This window comes from Protopterus annectens, chromosome 1.part2 (genome assembly GCF_019279795.1).
Source record: "Protopterus annectens isolate FY-2018-M chromosome 1.part2, PAN1.0, whole genome shotgun sequence".
NCBI lineage: Eukaryota > Metazoa > Chordata > Ceratodontiformes > Protopteridae > Protopterus > Protopterus annectens.
This window is the reverse complement of record NC_056727.1, coordinates 208,375,583-208,393,188: the sequence shown is the minus strand read 5'-3', so window position 1 is coordinate 208,393,188 and position 17,606 is coordinate 208,375,583. Positions and strand designations below refer to the sequence as shown.

The window sequence follows — 17,606 nt, the reverse complement described above, 5'->3', positions numbered from 1 at the left end:
AGATACTTCTCCCTTTGTTCCATTATCTGAAACCCACACCGGAAGAGTGGCACATCTTTTGGTTAAGGGCTGGCTTCTACCTCAATATTAAACACTTCAGGTGTATTGTCCATTACCCAGTTATGGTACTGATTTTATTTTCATCTGCTAACTGGAGTGGAGCACTAATATCAGTGGACTATTTTCACAGTCAGCCTGAGGTATACAACAAATTAGCAAATCATAATTAGAAAGAATATAGCAACATTTTAAACAATGTAGACTAATAAACTGATTAACTCAGTACAATATAGGTTAATATAAATGCATGACATTAGTGCAATGTAGCAGTTAAAAGTTAATGCAAAAACATGAAATAACACAGTGAGTGCATAGTATACAAAATTAAGAATCGAGCCAAAAGAGTATAGGGAAATGTACAATATTTACAGTATATACACTTCCTATAATTGAGGAAATAGAGAAAACAGATGGGAGAGAGTTACAGAAGAGGAAAATGAATGAGTGAAGGATAAACGAACGTGGAGTAGAGTGTGAAAAAAAGGTAAAGGAAATAGTAATTGCCAGTATATTAAGTTGTCTGTTGATGAGCAAGCACTTGCAACTGCAGTGAAAGGTGCAGTATGGATGAAGTGGTGTGGATTAGCCTTTTATGCAATTCCTTGTATTGGGAAGCATTTACACATAACTTGCTCAAAAAGAAATTTAAGTTGGCGTTTGAATTTGTGAAGAGAGAAATTTCTTTTAGATTTGCTGGAAGTGTTTCCCATGCCTCTAGTGTCATTACTAAAAAGCAGTGTTTGGCGGTATGGAGTGCATTTAGGGACAGGTAGGACACTGAGCAGATATTGTAGGTGGTTACTTTTTTGCTAAGGTGCTATTATAAGGTGTATAAGTTTTTAAGTTGCTGATAAAAGTAGTACTGTGCATCTTTAAATGCACTGGTACCAATTAGCCTTTGTCAGAGCAGCAGTGCTCTGTTGGGGGTGGGGTGGAATAGGGTGATAAATCTGCAGATACTGTTGGCTGTTTATTTTTTCTAGAACCCACTGGCAGTAACTGGGACACCACATGTGCGCTGGGCTAGTAACACTTCCTTGCAGATTACCATACTACCTTCTAGAGATAGGAAGTCAGAAATCATTTTTCCCAGAAAAAGAAATTCTGAGTTTGAATTTTATTGCATTAATGTTTATTTGAAGTTAAGAAATTGGTCAAAGAACAGACTCCTGGGTAAATTAGGTGTGTTGTGGTTACAACGGGATCTTTGTGATTACAGAGTATCCAGTTCCTAAAATCACGGATCTTTTTTTTTTTTTAACTGAGGATCAATACGTTTTGTGAAAATCATTTAGAAAGCTCATTAAGGTAATTCTCTAGTTATTTTTTGATTGCAGCATGCAACACACTGACACTGTATATCATCATGTCATCCGTATACAGGAGAACTAACATTTGCATTTAAAGCACAAACAATTAAAAGGTGTTTTACATACTGGTTCTTTGTAATCTTGAAGCTTATCATGTCAAGAGATAAGAAAATAAAACCTGACTGATACTAATAACTCTCCACCTCCTACAGGACACAAACCTAGGGTAAAGCTTTTCATGCATTGGCTAGTCACTAGATACAAGCATAAAACACTCTTTCTCACAAAGAATTAAAACAACTCTCTTAAGTGCCAGCATGGTCAATAAGTGGGATCCAGATGAGGTATGGGTGCAGCAAGAAGATTTGTATAAGGGCTGACTAAAATGTACGTGCCACTTACCATACACAGCTCAAAAGTATCACATTTACTGAAAAACACATGGACAAAAAAAGGAGTGCTCTTGATATGGTTTAAAATCATCTGTGAGTAACAGTGGCAATTAGAACACCTTTCAAGGCGCCATCTGGAGAGTGGTCTCTGACAGCAACAAGCTGAAATACATTGGCGTTCTCTACATACCACCTTCTTCTAGTACAAGACCGCTACTGAAATTCTGTTTAAAATATCCCAGAAATTCTTATCAAATACATTCTGCTACATGATTTCAATTCTAAAATGGCTTATGGTATTCAAGGATCTACTTAACAGAATTTGTGTGCTGCAAGCCCTCTCCACAGACATCAAATAAATCACAGGGCCTGGCACAAGCACTGGAAAAAAAGCACCTTCTTTGATACCATTTTCATAAACACCCCCTGCAGACATATCAAATTCTATGTGCATCCAAACACACTGAGTGACTACTATTCTTTTTTGCCCATATATTGGGCATTTGTAAAGACCAACAGTTAAGCAGACTGTCCTTATTTCTCCAGCTGAAAAACAAAACACACTCCTTGCAGCACTAGGATATAATACCTTATCCTTAAATAAAAGAAATTAAACAAACTGTTCTGAATATTTACGAGTACCCTTATAAATGATACAAAGGCAATTCATTTCTCAAGAGAGTCAGCCAAACATCTGTGACATACTAGCTTATTAAAGTCAAAACAAAGTGCAGAAAAAAGAGCTTAGTCTAACTGGAAGTACATTAAGAACCCTAACAGATATAAGAAATTCAATCAAATACGAGAAATTGTAGGACTGCTACCAAGGCTGCTAAACCAAGATATCTTGGGGGGGCTCTCTATGCAGGACATCCTTACTAAAATTAATACTACTCCTACATTCACTGGTTCATAGGTTCATAGGTATCTTCATAGGTAGCTACTAGGCTACCAGCCCTAGGGCCTATACAAGCCTAGCCAAAAAAGTACCCCGGCGTTCGCCACCCAAGAAAATTATTTTCCTGTACCCCTGTCGAGCAGAACCACAGAGGTGATCCCCAAGGTGAATTTCCTATTTCCCATCCAATCATCAAGAATTTTTTTGAAGCGTGCTAGTGAGGAGTTTGTTTGATATAGATAGGTAGTTTGTTCCAGAGTATGGGAAGTCTCTGGGACAGGAATCTATCCCTCTAGCATGTTCTGTTTATTGCGGTGACAAGGTTTAGGTCCCTACAGCGTGTAGCTCAGAGGGATTGGGATTTCTTTAAGTGGAGCATGTCCAACAGCTCTGGGTTTGACATAGCTTTGTATGTTAGGCAGAGACCGCCTCTGAGTAGGCGATATGTGATGGAGTAAAGCTGGAGTTTTTTTAGATGGTCTGCGTAGGGCATCTGTTTTAGGCAGGTAATCCTCTTTGTGAGGTATTTCTGCGGCCTTTCCAGTTGTTGTAGATGTCTTGTGAGGTACATACCAAAAAGGGCGTTGTACTCTGTAATGGGTCTAATGAGTGACAAGTAGAGGAGAACAATGACCACTTTTTTTCCTGGATGAGAAACCTTTTGTGATGAGGTGTGCCACATAGAAGGATTTCCTGACTACTGTGGCGATGTGATTATCAAAGGAGAGACTACTGTCCACCTGTGTCCCAAGGTCTCTTATCACACTTTCGGTGTTAAGTAGACTACCACCTATGTGGTAGCTCATGGGTACAGAGTTTTTATCAGAGGGGATGACAATGCACTTTTTGGCATTGAGCTTGAGGCCATGGCTCTGACACCAGGCATCTGTCTCAGTTAGGCCCTTTTGTAGGATGTCCACATCGTTAGGAGTTTCAGTTATGGCTCCTAGTTTGCAGTCATCTGCGAACTTCTTTAGCCAAAGACCTTCTGTGTTACCCTGTACTTCAGAAAAGTAGATACCAAATAGGAGAGGACCCAGGACTGACCCTGTGGTACTCCACTTGCCACTGGTCTGAAGTCGGATTTGGAGTCTGCTACTTTCACAGTGTGGATTCTGCCATTGAGCCAGTTGGCAACCCATCTTGTGACATAGGGATTTATACCTAGTTTAGTGAGTTTATCTATAATTCCAGAGTGGGGGATGATGTCAAAAGCCGTGGTGAGATCTAGATAGGCTGTGTGAATCACCTTACCCTCGTCTACAGCTTTGGTGACTGCTTCAAAGAAGTCAATCAGGTTTAGGAGACATGATCTGCCTTTTACAAACCCAAACTGGGTGGGGTCCAGAGTCTGGAGATTACCAATGTCTTTGTTTATAAGTTCTATGGTGATAAACCGTCGCTGTGCACCATTCAGTGGGCACAAAGCTTGAGGTGAGGCTATGATTGAACATGGTGCTTAGGTGGGGTGCCAGTTTATTCTGTAGTTCATGTAGAACGCAGCCTTGGATGTTGTGTTCTTGGCTTTGGGGAGTGTGGTTTTTACCTGTGCAGCCGTGACTACAGGAACTTTGCATTCTTCCGGTATGGGCCCTTTAGGGGGTGGGGAGTAAAGTTAGCACTGAACCTATCTGCCAGGATGTTGGCAATATCAGTTGGTTCTGTATATTTAGTGCCATTGTGCTGTAACTCAGAGAAGATCTGAGCATTGCCATTGAGATTCTTGACATAGCTATAGAATGTTTTGTGGTCATCTTTAGAATCAGTGGCGATTTTGTTTTCATAACTAGCTTTGGTGGATTTTATATGGGATCTCAGCTTCTTACTGAGGCTGACCAGAGAGTTCTTCCAGTCATGGGATTTTACTCTTTTTTGCAACAGTTTCTTTCTTCTGTTGTAGAGTTTGTTTATGGCAGGGGACCACCAGATTGGCTTCCTTTTTTTGGAGGATAGCAACTTGGTTCTGTTAGGAATAGCATGATCCATGCACTTGTGTAAGTGCTTATAAAGTGCATTTGTGTAGGATTCAGCAGTTGTACCTCTATTGCCCTTCTACATGGGTATATATAACTTTGCCACTTCTGTCTTAAGAAGCGTGAAGTTGGCTTTGGAGAAATTTTTTTATGGTGGTTTCCCTAATGAGGGGTGGGGGCAAGATGTGGATGTCTAGGCGGATTAGCTTGTGGTAAGATCTGACCAACGAGGAACTGACCTCTGGTGTGGAACACCAGTCGCCCATGTTGGTAATGAGCAGGTCTAGGATATTGCTGCCCCTGGTGGGGGCTGGATAAGTTGATCCAAGGCGTTGGAATTTATGAATTCCAGAAAATGTTGAACAAAAGTGTTGGCACATGAATAGTTTTCCCAGTTAATGGTGGGGTAGTTGAAATTGCCCATTATTAGGGTGTTGGGTTGTACCCTAATATTTTCCAGTTCATCAACAAATGAGGAGGGGGAATCCTGGGGTATGGTGGGGGATTTGTAGCAAGTTACACTTTGGATTGCGGTCTTGCCTAGAGTTAGTTGCACTTGGATAATCTTGGATGCATTATGCTGAGCAACTAGCCTGGAGGTGTGGATATACTTAATGAATATGGACACACCTCCACCTTTAGTGTTTCGGTCCAGGTTAGGTGGCTGAAAGGTGTGGTATGAATTATAGTCTGGTAATGCAGGGGTGCTCTCTGGAGCCTTGAACCAGGTCTCTGTCACTGCAAATATGTCGATGTTCTCCATTTTAAGGAGTGCCCCGAGTGAATGCATTTTAAGGTTTAGACTTCTAGCACTGAGTAGCATTACCCTCAGATTTTGCTTGCTTGCTTGTACCTGTTACGGTGGTGAATTTGTCATTTGAGCCTTGCCTAACAAACGGCATTATAGGGGTGGCAAGAGCCTTAGCCAGTATCCAGAATCCCAAGGGCGACAAGTGCAGGCCATCTCTGGAAAAGTATTGTGATCTGTCGATCCTGTCATCCCAGGCAGACAGATACTGGATCCCCTCAGAATGACACCAGAAGCTTAGCCAATTGTTGAAGTCCATCATTTTGTCCTTGTACTGTAGTATCATTCTGGGTGATGGCAGGATGCTACTCAGGGCAAGGGTCATACCTGCCTGGGCTACAAGTTCGGAGAGCTCCTCCATGTCTCTTTTCTTGTAGTCCAGGGAGGTACGTCTCAGGTTATTCACACCAACATGGACAATGGCAGAGTCATATTTGTACTTGTTGTGGAGTGACCTGAGTGCGTGCGTTATGTGGCATATCCTGGCACCCAACAGGCAGCTGACAGTAACTTTACCCTTGTTTAGCCTGGTGAGTGGAACATCAGTGTGCCTGACTATAGAGTCATCAATGACTAGAGTGTTGGGTATGTTGTTATGCCTTATGGGCTGTGGTTGAGTGGCACATTGAGTTTGTGGGCTATGTGTCATTTGGGTTGTGTTTGGGGGTGGAGGTTGCATATGTTTCTGCTTTGGAGGTCTCTGTTGCTTGAGCAGATTTTTATTGAGAGCCTCCGCGAATGTAGGTGTGTGTTTTGTGTTGCTATCTATGCGTTTTGGTGGTGTAGGTTTTGAGGGACTATGTGATGAGTGTGAGTAGTGCAAGTGTTTACCTTCTCCTCTTGACTGTCTAGTCCAGTCTTGGTTGATCCATCCACTAAGAACTTCACATATCCTGTACAGAGATCACAATATGCAACTTAAACACATGGTTTAATACTTCAAATGGTATGGGCACTGAAATGTCAACACTCACTCGTCAACTCTACTTTAGGGCTTCCTCTATCAGAAAGTAGTCCAAACTTCTGAGATATCACATAATCCTAAGACACATGCTAAATGTGTATAGCGTGTCGTGTTAATGGGTACTCTTATAGTATCCTAAAATTGTTAGGTCGGGGTTTGAATCCTGCACTTGCCAACTTTATGCAGCTGAGGTGGCTTACTGGTAAATTGCACTGGCTATGATATGCAGGGTCCTGAGTTCAAGACCTGCAAGTGCTGTTTATTTAGGCTTATAAATGCCTTAGGGCAGATAGCCTAGTATCTACCTATGAACCTATTTAGACATAGCCCCTCGCTCACCCTCTTCAAGCGAAATCTTGACGCGTGGATGGGAAATCGCAAATTCACCCCTGGGATCTCTTCTGTGTCCCTGCTAGACAGAGGCACAGTAAACTAATCTTAAAAGGGTACCTTCTGTGACCTACTTTACAGAGGCACAGTAGGCTAATCTAATAGGGAGGCGGAAGCCAAATACACTGTGACTAGGCTTATAAATGCCTTAGGGCAGATAGCCTAGTATCTACCTATGAACCTAAATGCCATCAAATCTTTCTGAAAATGGAAGTTCTGGTTATTTCAAAGTAAATGAATATATATATGTTACATATGGAGCGCTACTACCATCATTAAAACAGATAGTGATTACTCCAGTTCTAAATGTGGCAAATCCCACTACTACTACAAGACATACAAACTATCTCCAATATTAGGCTGTGAGCCGTGATTACGTACAGACTATCTCCAATGTTAGGCTGTGTGCTGTGATTACATACAGACTATCTCCAATGTTAGGCTGTGTGCCGTGATTACGTACAGACTATCTCCAATGTTAGGCTGTATGCAGTGGTTATGTAAAGGGCAGTTGAGCCTCAGCTGATAAATGTGATCTTCTTGCTGCCTCACTCCCAACATGGCTTTAGGATAGAGAATAGAATCTTCAAAGCATCTAACAGGTTACCAATGTTATCTGTGAAAACAAACAATGGGGGCTGCTCAGCAAAGTGACACCTGTTGAATTAGGAGAGCGTTAGAGTCACTGGATTATTCTATCTTTTTATCCAAACTTAAAAGAATTGGATTTACAAAACAGACTTTTTAATGGTTTCAGAACTATTTATCAGACAGTGATATAACACAATCTCAGATCAGGAACCTTTTGTTATACAGTCCCCCAGGGCTGCATACTTATTTATTTAACATTTGTTTATCAGGAAAGTCAACTTGGAACAAAGCCAATTTTCAGCGGAGGCCCGGGGAAAAATGCTCTAGATGCATGTCTTTGTAACGTGCGAGGAAGCCAGAGCCTTAGAGGAAACCCACACAAATGCAGGGAGGACATGCAGACTCTGCACAGAAGGCACCACAGCCGAGAATGGAACTACAGAACCTCTTGCTATGAGGCAACAATGCTACCGCTGCATCACGGCGCTGTCCATGCTTAGACACAAACTATTCTTTTTATTAATACTTAAGGCACAGGCACACAAACATCAGAAGGAAAGAAAACGAACCACATTAGCATTTTTCATTTTCATGTATTATACATTACATATGTTTTCTGTCTTAAAATTATCGCTCACTCCAGCATTACATAATTTGCTCAGTTTCTGCCTTCCCTTAAACCTTACCCTCTCCTCCTCCTGAGCATTGTTCTGCATGTATTATACCAACAAATAACATTTATTCTATGTAATTTGCCCCTTCTGTTTTCTAAAGATCTCACCTACAGTTCTTTTATTTCCTTTAAAACATTCAGTACATCAATTACAGTTGGCTTAGATTTTGATTTTCTAGTAATTCATTTTTTTGGTAGTCAATAGCATTAAACTTAGTAAGGCCTTACTATTATCTAGGTAATATAGATCCTGTGTCCCAGCTCAAAAAAACATAATTTCCTTAGTTACAGCCATTTGATCCTCCAATATTTCTGACAGAGCACTTTGTAGGGAATGGAATCTGCCAACTTGTTACATTCTCAAAAACATGCTCACAGTTACATTTCTCTTTCCCATCACACCTCAGAGCATTTGTTATCTACCCAAGGGAAAAATTCCCTGATGTCTGCTTGGAATATAAAAATATCTCTGCAGATATTTCCAAGCAAAAATCCTACACCTTCTGGACTTTACTGTACACTTGGAAGCATACAGATGTCCTCTCATTGTATCTTTGTAAATTACCGTTCAACCCTCTCTTCCCAATCTTTTCTAATCTTTCATTGATTCTTATAGTTAACATGCAGTATATTATATGCTCTATCAATTATCCCTTTTTAACATCAGCTTCTGTTCAGCACTGGTAGGGTTTTTAAGTCGAGTCTAGGTCTTTCACTTAGCACTCCCCTATACCTTTCATATTTCCTATAATCGGATATCAATTTCTGGCAGGGAAGGCAGTCTCTGACTTACAGTCCAAACTTCTGCATGGCCCCATCCCGCTCTATTACCATTCCCCATCTATTTGTTCCCAAAACCTTGGCTCCTTTGCATATTTTCTCCAGTAAATTCCAGCCCCATCTTGCCTATTTTCCATTTCCCTGTTTGCAGTCATCCCTACTGACAAAATCTCCTTTTTGTATTCATATGTTGGCTTACAGCTTGGAATACTTGCCAAAATATTACAAATCTCCCTTAACGTAACTTGTAGACCTGCTTCATTTAGATATGAATACAAACACACACACACACACACACACACACACACACACACACACACACACACACACACACACACACACACAAACAATAAACTGTAAATTATAAAGCAACTGTATTATCTCCAAGAGACACAGTTGACTAAGTAATCAGCATACAACAGTTTACTTACGTTTGGAAGATCAACTATTAATGCAGTGAGGGAAAATAGTGGACAATTTTTTATAAAATGCATGTGAGATTCTTGCTGTCCTAACATCACTATAAAGATCCTATTACGCAAATAGCAAGTAAAGCAGAGCAGTGTTAAGGAAATTATGACCATACCAAAAAAAAAAACAACTCTCTTTGCAGCCTCTCATGACTTATGTGGTCAAACACTTTTGCTGGATCCACAATGCCTTTACAATGAGATTTTTTTCCTCACTGCCTAAAAGGGTTTAGTTGGTAAGAAAAAAAAGAACAAGCTGCAGTACTGCTAATGTCCCCGGGCCTTTAGCTGCAATTCCTGCTGCTTTATCCAAAATTCAGATTGTTGGGAACAGCAAAGAGACAGTCTGTGGCCTATAGGACTGGGCCTTGGTAGCTGATACTTTTTGCAAAGGAACTGCAAATGCAGACTTCCAGAGTTTTGAAAATATCTAACCATTTGGTGAGGAACTGATAACTTAACTTAAGGATTCTTCTGCTAAGAAACATTGCAATCACAGAAGAATCTGACATAGAGGCCAACACACTCTGCATACCCATAACTAGGAAGTTCTTTCATCAACCAACTTACCCAAGACTTCAAAAAAAGGGAAATCTGCAGTAAAACCAAAAATGATTTTAGTGAAGTGTAAGACAATGAGAAGTATTTTAGCAAAAGTCATCAAATACATTAACCATTGTTTGTGGAAGTGAACAATCTGTTGTTTAGTTCTGGCTGCAAAGTTATTAGTCTCCTTCTGAAGCTGTGGGGATTACCAAACAAAAGATATTTGCCTTTGGTTCATGAAGTCTTCATCTGATATGTTATTCTAACTCCACAACAGAATCATAGGGTCTGCTCTGGTTAGAGTGATAGTGGATCCCCTACATTTCTGAAATGCAAGGGAGTAGTGAAGTGTCATGGTTGTAGTTATCCTCCCTATCCTAGAGAATAAAAGACAGAGGGTAGGCATACAAAGCATCCAGCCCGGTCAACCACTGTCTCCTTCATGCTATAATTTAACAGTTTTAGATATACATTTACATCGAGATATGTCAACAGAACAAGTCTTCATAGGTTCATAGATAAATACTAGGTTATCAGTCTGCAAACTATTAGAAGCTTAGCCAATAACTATAAGTCAGAATTAAACCTTGTACCTTGTATCTGGAGATAAAGACCTTAACCACTACACCAACCTCTTACCCTTTGAACACACACAGACACACATATATAAATATATTTTGTTTCCACTATACAGATCAGTTTTGCATTCATTCAACAGTTGTACTGTTGGCCACAGATCATAGTTTCACAGGCAAATACTAGGCTAGCTGCTCCTGATGACCATTTTAAGTCAAGCCAATTTACCTGTCAAATGTGAAAATCAAACCTTATACCTTCTGTCTGTGAAGTAAACACATTAACAATTATGCCAGCCCCTAACCATAACTGGTCTTTCACTAAAGCGTGCAGGTTCCATAGGCCATACTGTCGGACTACATTTCTTCCCTTTCTTTCTATTTCACAGCCTCCTGAAACCAAGTTCCACATAAACAAAAATCATCTCTTTTATACAACACTATATTTGATAGTTGTCACATCTCTTACTACTTACCTACTTCTCCAGATACATAGTTTATATTGGCTAGTTCCACCACATAGGCCAACATGCCCCCTTCCCCAAACACATGCATGTACACCTACACATTTGGGCTTTTAATACCATTAAAGTGCCATGACCCACTCTTTAAACTATCCTACCAGTGCCTTCCCATTTTAGATAAATCTTATGAAAACTCATTCCAAACACCAACTCATACTTCCAGATTTTAAAACTAGATTTACTCACAGCTTCTACCTGAACTTTTACTCCGCTCTCCAGTATGACCATGAGCAAAAAAAAAAGAATCTGTTTCAGATTTCAGGAAAGAAGAAATTCGGGTAAAATCAAAAACTGCACATATTTACGTGGAAACTTATTACTAGCAGTAAAATCTACAAATGACATGCCAACTACGATTCAAAAGAATGTCTTTAGATCAATTTTTTTTTAAGAATCTGGAACAAAGCCAAAAATAATCAGGTACACTTACTTTGTACTGCTGATTTATAAAGTGGACAGAGTAAGAGGGAATGAATTAGCATGCATTTCAGAGATAAATAAGCCTGCCACTGCAATGATTTGCCATTGCCTGCTGACTGAAAATACCCACTTTTAAAAGAAAAAATGTATTAAAAAAGAATAAACTTTTGCTCTAAAATCAAAAACATCTTGGACAATCAGAGATAGCTGAAATTACCAACTTTTCATTAAAAACTGGAAATGGGCAAGATTTTGAGCTAAAATCAGAAATATCCCTGAAAATCTGACAATTGAGAGATAAAGGAAAGACCAATTTAAGAAGAAAACTACCCAAGTATGGCACTCTTTTACAGTCACCATGACACTCTATACAATGAATCCACTTTGAAAATATACATTTTCATCCAAAATGATGCGAATAAAAGTCCTTTACCAACCACATGTGCAAAAATGGGAAAAGGAGTTGTGGATGGGTGGATGGATGGAGGGGCAACTTCAGAGTCCCCGCCAATGATGGTAGATGGTGTTCTTGCAAAGCAACACATCCATATATAAACACACAAACCCATATAGATTTTTGAATCATTACAATGGCATAATGCTTGAACATGTTACAGGGGACCTTTTTTCTTTACTGCACTACAAGCCAGACAGAGATGACCATGAGGTTTTCACAAAAGAAAATCTGATTGTACAGTTCATTTTTATTTATTTGTTTTGTCTACCATTACAATCAGTAACATTAATTAGATTTCCATTAGCATATCTGGCATAAGGGTGTTCACTAGACTCAAGGATAAGACTGCACAACAAGTAAAATTTACTCAATCATTATAACTACAATCAGTTAAATAGTGGGACAATGCTCCTCCATATGCAAAATAACTGATCTGGTTGCCTGTGTTGCACTTGTTTGTCTTTCGGCTTTTTCCCAGTAAGGGGTTGGCACAGCGGAACTCCGGTCCGCTAATGACTGGCAGTAGATTTTTACGAAACGTCGAGGTGCCAGCTCGACGCCCAACCTTCAACAAAAGCATGCCCATTTATGCACGCATGTCTTTCGAACGCTACCCAACCGTGGGGAGGACATTCAGACTCCACACAGAAGGCACTCCCAAGCCAAGCCGAGAATCGAACCGGAGAACCTCTTGCTGTGTTGCCTGTGTTGCACTATTAATCTTAAAGTGTTTCTGGTGTTTCTTTCAATTAACTTTTTAAAGCTGATACTTAACTGGTTCTTCTTTTATCAAGTTTAGATTAACATCACTTTAATACAAATATGGGTAATGCTGATTCACTCAGCAATTTTCATCAGCCTCGCCTGGGCACAGATACAAGACATGTAGAAATTTTAAGATGATCTCATTTACACAGCAACACTCCATCAAAAACTATGCACAAAACAGCAAACTCTGCTTTCTATCATAATATAGATATATATATATATATATATATATATATATATGTATATATTTTTCTTTCTTTATATACATATATATATATATATATATATATATATATATATATATATATATATATATATATATATATATATATATATATATATATATATATATATATATACACACATGCATACATATACTTTCATGGCAGCATATCTCACAACTTCTTTGTATCACAATTCTAGACAAAGCCAAAAATAATGGTGGCACAAAGGTCCCAAATCAGGGACAATTTTTAAATGTTACTTTAATTCACTTAAAAGTTAACAGAACAGGTTTTGCATCAACATGCATTTTCTGAACAATAACATGTACAAAACTTTAATGTCTGACATTATTGGCTAACTGTAATACTAAGAAATTACAGGAAAATCAACAATTTTTATGGTTGACAGAGCAAAAATACGAGACAAAATCAGGAGCAGTCTGCAAAACTTTAGACAGCTGAGAGGTACGCACAGGGATGTTGTCCGCTCTCGGTCTTCCATCTCTAAATTGTGGAACACTACCTCTTATAATATGGAACAAATGGGAAAATATGGAACATATTGAACATTTTTTTTAATAAAGAAGATTCAACTTGAACTAGCTTGTACGTCTCTACTTTCATTGGTGGATTTATACTTTGGAAAGTTTTTAAAGAAAGTATTTCTACCACCTGTTATTAGGATGGATATACACAGGTGTCTGAACTCTAGGGAACTCTTAAGGAATCTTAGATCTTCCACACAGAGAAGTTTCCTCATTATTTGTTAGGAAACATGGAACACTTACTAACAACTTTGTGGTTAAAATATGTTACTTTATACTAAGAAAAGTTCCTCTGAAGTATTAATATTCAGTGTGGAACTGCGAGGAACCTGTGCTTTTTAAGACTCAGAATGAGGAACATTCCTCATAATGAGGTGCATTGGAGAGGTATGTTATCAGGATTTCTTTAACTGTACCCTAACTTCCATCGTTCTCCCCCAAAGAAGAGCTAAACTAATTTTCAACAGCGTATCACAAAGAAGGATTTAAACTTGCATCAGAAAGGAGTAATTGCTAAGTAGCATGGTAAAAACTCCAAAACTTCTCAACATCGTAGATCTCAAAGGTACCCAAAGAGAAACTACCATGTACTTTCACCACTTCCATAACTACACTGAATGTTCAATGTTATAAATTCAAATTCAGAGCCTTATTAAGCCTACTACGATTTTGCCACCATCAAGGCTTGAATCAAACACCCCTTTACCCAGCAATTTATCCAAACCTTGTTTAAAGAGAGCAACAGTTTCTAGCTTTCTAAGCCTGACAGGCAAAGAATTCCACCAACAACCAGCCCTAAAATGGAAAGAATTTTGCATCATCATAGTTGTACAACTATGTCTTTCCAGTGTATAATTATTATTTCTAGTTCCTAAGTGATGACTTGGTATATGAATGCCCACACTAGCTCCATAGCTCTCTGGTAGTATACATTTGTGTATAACAATTAAATCTCCCCTTAAAAGTCTACATTTAATAGAAATGAGAGAATGCCTTCAGCCACTTCCAGTAACTTATACCCCTCAATCCTCTTATTTCCCGAGTAAAAAACTGCTGCATCCTTTCCAGTTTCTCAATCTGTACTGAATTATACATACAAGCTGACCCATCATACTCTATCACAGGTCTTATAATTACTTTATAAACTGGTAACAACACATCTCTATCCCTGCTCACAATTGTTCTCAGGAGGCTTCTTAGTTTTAGGTAACATCCTCTAATTATATCCATTACATGAAAATCAAAATGTAAATCAAAATCAAACTTCATTCCTAAATCCTTAACACTGCTCATCTGCATAATTAAAAAAATATTCATTGCATATGTATACCATGGATTATTCCTTCCATAATGTAGAAAACTTGCCTTTTTAAAAATGAACTTCATATTATTAGTTGTGGTCCATAAAAATGACACATTCACACACCTTTGTAATCTACTGTGGTACCCCAGTTCTGTAATTAATGAGCCTTCTTTGACATTGTCAGGAAATTTACATATCCATAACCCACTATGAGTGGAAAAGGATTCCATAAATAAGCCACATAAGATAGATTCCAAAATGGATCCCTGAGGAATACCAGAGTGACCTGATTTCATTACATAGACAGTATCTTCTAATCTTACTCTACATGTTCTATGAGTTAAACAATTCTTTTTTCCCCAAACAACTTTACTGAATTATCACTTGTGACATAGGCACGTTTATATTCATATAAAAGTAATCGAACTATTTTAACATAAACATTATACTTCACATATATTGCTATACATCATATAACCTAAGCAATATTACATAAATTACTCAATTCCTGCCTTTTTTTTAAAGAAACATTTTTATTAAACCATAATTTACAACACAATCATACATTTATATAAATGAAAACAAACCACACCGACACAATCTTAGTTGTAAACCAATTCTTCACCCACCTTATAACATGATTCAAGTAATCCAAGTAAAAACAGAAGACACAACCCTCGAACACAACAAATACATAAAACACAGGGTTGCAAGGAGTCACTGATACCAAACACAGCTCGACAGAATGCTTTTAATATCACTTCACAAGTAGATCTATTTGTGAAGTGATATTAAAAGCATTCTGTTGAGCCGTGTTTGGTATCAGTGGCTCCTTGCAACCCTATGTTTTATGTTAATGCTTCAAGTAATACTTAATGTCACAGAAATTATTTGATGATGGGAAATAGTATTGAAAGCCCTTGCCATACCCAAATGAATAACATCCACAGGTATCCCTTCATCCAAGGCTTTCCAAAGTGGTTGATAAAAACACAGTACGTTGGTCAGACATGATCTCCCATAAGTAAATTGATGTTGAGTGATATCCTTGTTTATACCCAAAGACTCTATAATGTATTTAGAGATAACTTTCTCAAAGCACCAGGAAAAATATCAAATTTCTTTTATTCTGCTCCCTGGAAATATCTCCCTTTCTCAATGGACTAGCTAGGGCTGCAAAAAGGCAAAGGAGTCCTCCTTGCTCAACTTGAGTATGAGTTCCCCTTCACATCCACAGCCTCTAACAAAATCTCATCCACTCCACAGTCCAATGCAAACAAAATCTGCTGATTCATTTACAACTCCCCCTCTGGGGATCACCATTGCACCACTCTCTCCAAAACCAGATGACTCCCAGTCACCTACAGAGCTGAGTAACACCTAGGATCTCTTCTTTTCAAAGTACTTCAACCAGGTGCCTTCCTGCTGCCTCTTGCTTCCAAACACCTAAATAAAACCTGCCATACAACCTCCGCACCTTCTCTAGTTTATTTCCCCACTCCATAACCCCACACCAAACTGCACTGTACTCAATCCTTCTCCATTCTTCTGTCAAAACTCTGACAATTCCACCCGTTTTTATGCCACTTTAATATTATCTGCATTCCTCTCACCGACTTTCAGGGATGTCTCTAATTTTGACTCAAATGTTAACTGTTTCCCCTCTTAAATAATCCCTCCCACAACTGAACACTTTTAGGGAAGAGGTGGTGAATTACACTTATTAAATAATGACAGTAATTAGAGTTATAGACTTCTTTTACTTTGGAAAAAGTTTATTAATTCACATTATTTGATTCTGTCATTGCCTCAAGTTAATAGTACTAAATTTTAAAAGATTTTTTTCTGTATTTATCCCCGATTCGTTGACAGCTATGTTCATCTGTGATTTTGAAGGTAAGGCATTTGTATGTCCTTGAGCTGACAAACATCTCGTTCAGTTACAATCATTTTTTACGGCATGGCTTACAAGGAGTATGCATGGCTAGCGGCTACACTAATTCAACTTATTGGTTTCAATGTTTTCGTTACAATTTCCACCACGTTCCGAAATACGAAAAATCACGGACTGCACGCATGCTTAAGTCTGTTCGGAACCTAGGAACTATGACATTAAAAAGTGCAAAATACTTACAGAAATTAACCTCAGGGAAATGTCAGAAAGGTATGTTTATTCTGCATTCATCAAAAGCAAACTGAAGCCTTCCCTCCAGTTTTACGCAATGAGGGAAAGACTCGCTACCCGCCTAGCCCAGTGGCTGTTATATACCTACAAAATGCCGCATTTATTTGGGCAAAGAGTTGGAAAGACAGCTGCTCGAAATCCTCTGCCAGAATATAATACGTAAATACAGAAACTGTAAAATATATAAAAACACACTTTAATTACATTTACTTATTATACCCACCATCCTGAATGACTGTAGTCACAAACGTCTGGTCTTATCACCGGCTGTCAAGAAACAAGAATCAGGTCACCTCTACAGCGCCAGAAATATCCGCTTACCCATTATAGAGCAACTACTGAGCACACCCCCTAACAACAGACACTGATGGGAATCGTAGTTAATGCTGTCTAAGGGAAGCTAAATAAGTGCCATTTATAGACAGTACAAGTAACTACAACCCCCAAATATCCCAAGTTCTGCTGGGCCGTTAAAATATATGCATGCTTGCTACTTAGGCTAAGGCGTTAGCTTTAGGGAAAAAAAATAGTCGTCGATAACATGTATAAAATACAGTATTTTTATATGCCGGCTATATACTGTAAATGCACGTCACTTATTTTGCATACTATTGTGTCTGACGTAATGCCTCCCCGCCCAAATCTATGTTTGGCAAATTACAGTAGCCAGTAAGTACTTCCGCGCATAGGAGGCGTACGGTATCGTCTTGACAAGTAAATAGGGGAGGGGTTTGCTTTGTCAATAATTAA

General features: G+C 38.7%; 1 protein-coding gene across 2 annotated transcripts in view; it reads right to left on the bottom strand.

Annotated features, from left to right (window-relative positions):
• MDH1 (malate dehydrogenase 1) overlaps positions 1-17,226 on the bottom strand; it is a 214,860-nt gene extending 197,634 nt beyond the window's left edge. Inside the window, exon 1 of one of the 2 annotated variants that reach the window (XM_044055535.1) lies at positions 17,080-17,226. In XM_044055535.1, coding sequence (XP_043911470.1) covers positions 17,080-17,082 — 3 coding nt within the window. In that variant the 5' untranslated portion in view covers positions 17,083-17,226. Of the gene's footprint in view, positions 1-17,070 lie in introns of both variants that reach the window. The other variant, XM_044055528.1, reaches the window with a different exon arrangement.
• Between the last annotated feature and the right edge of the window lie 380 nt (positions 17,227-17,606).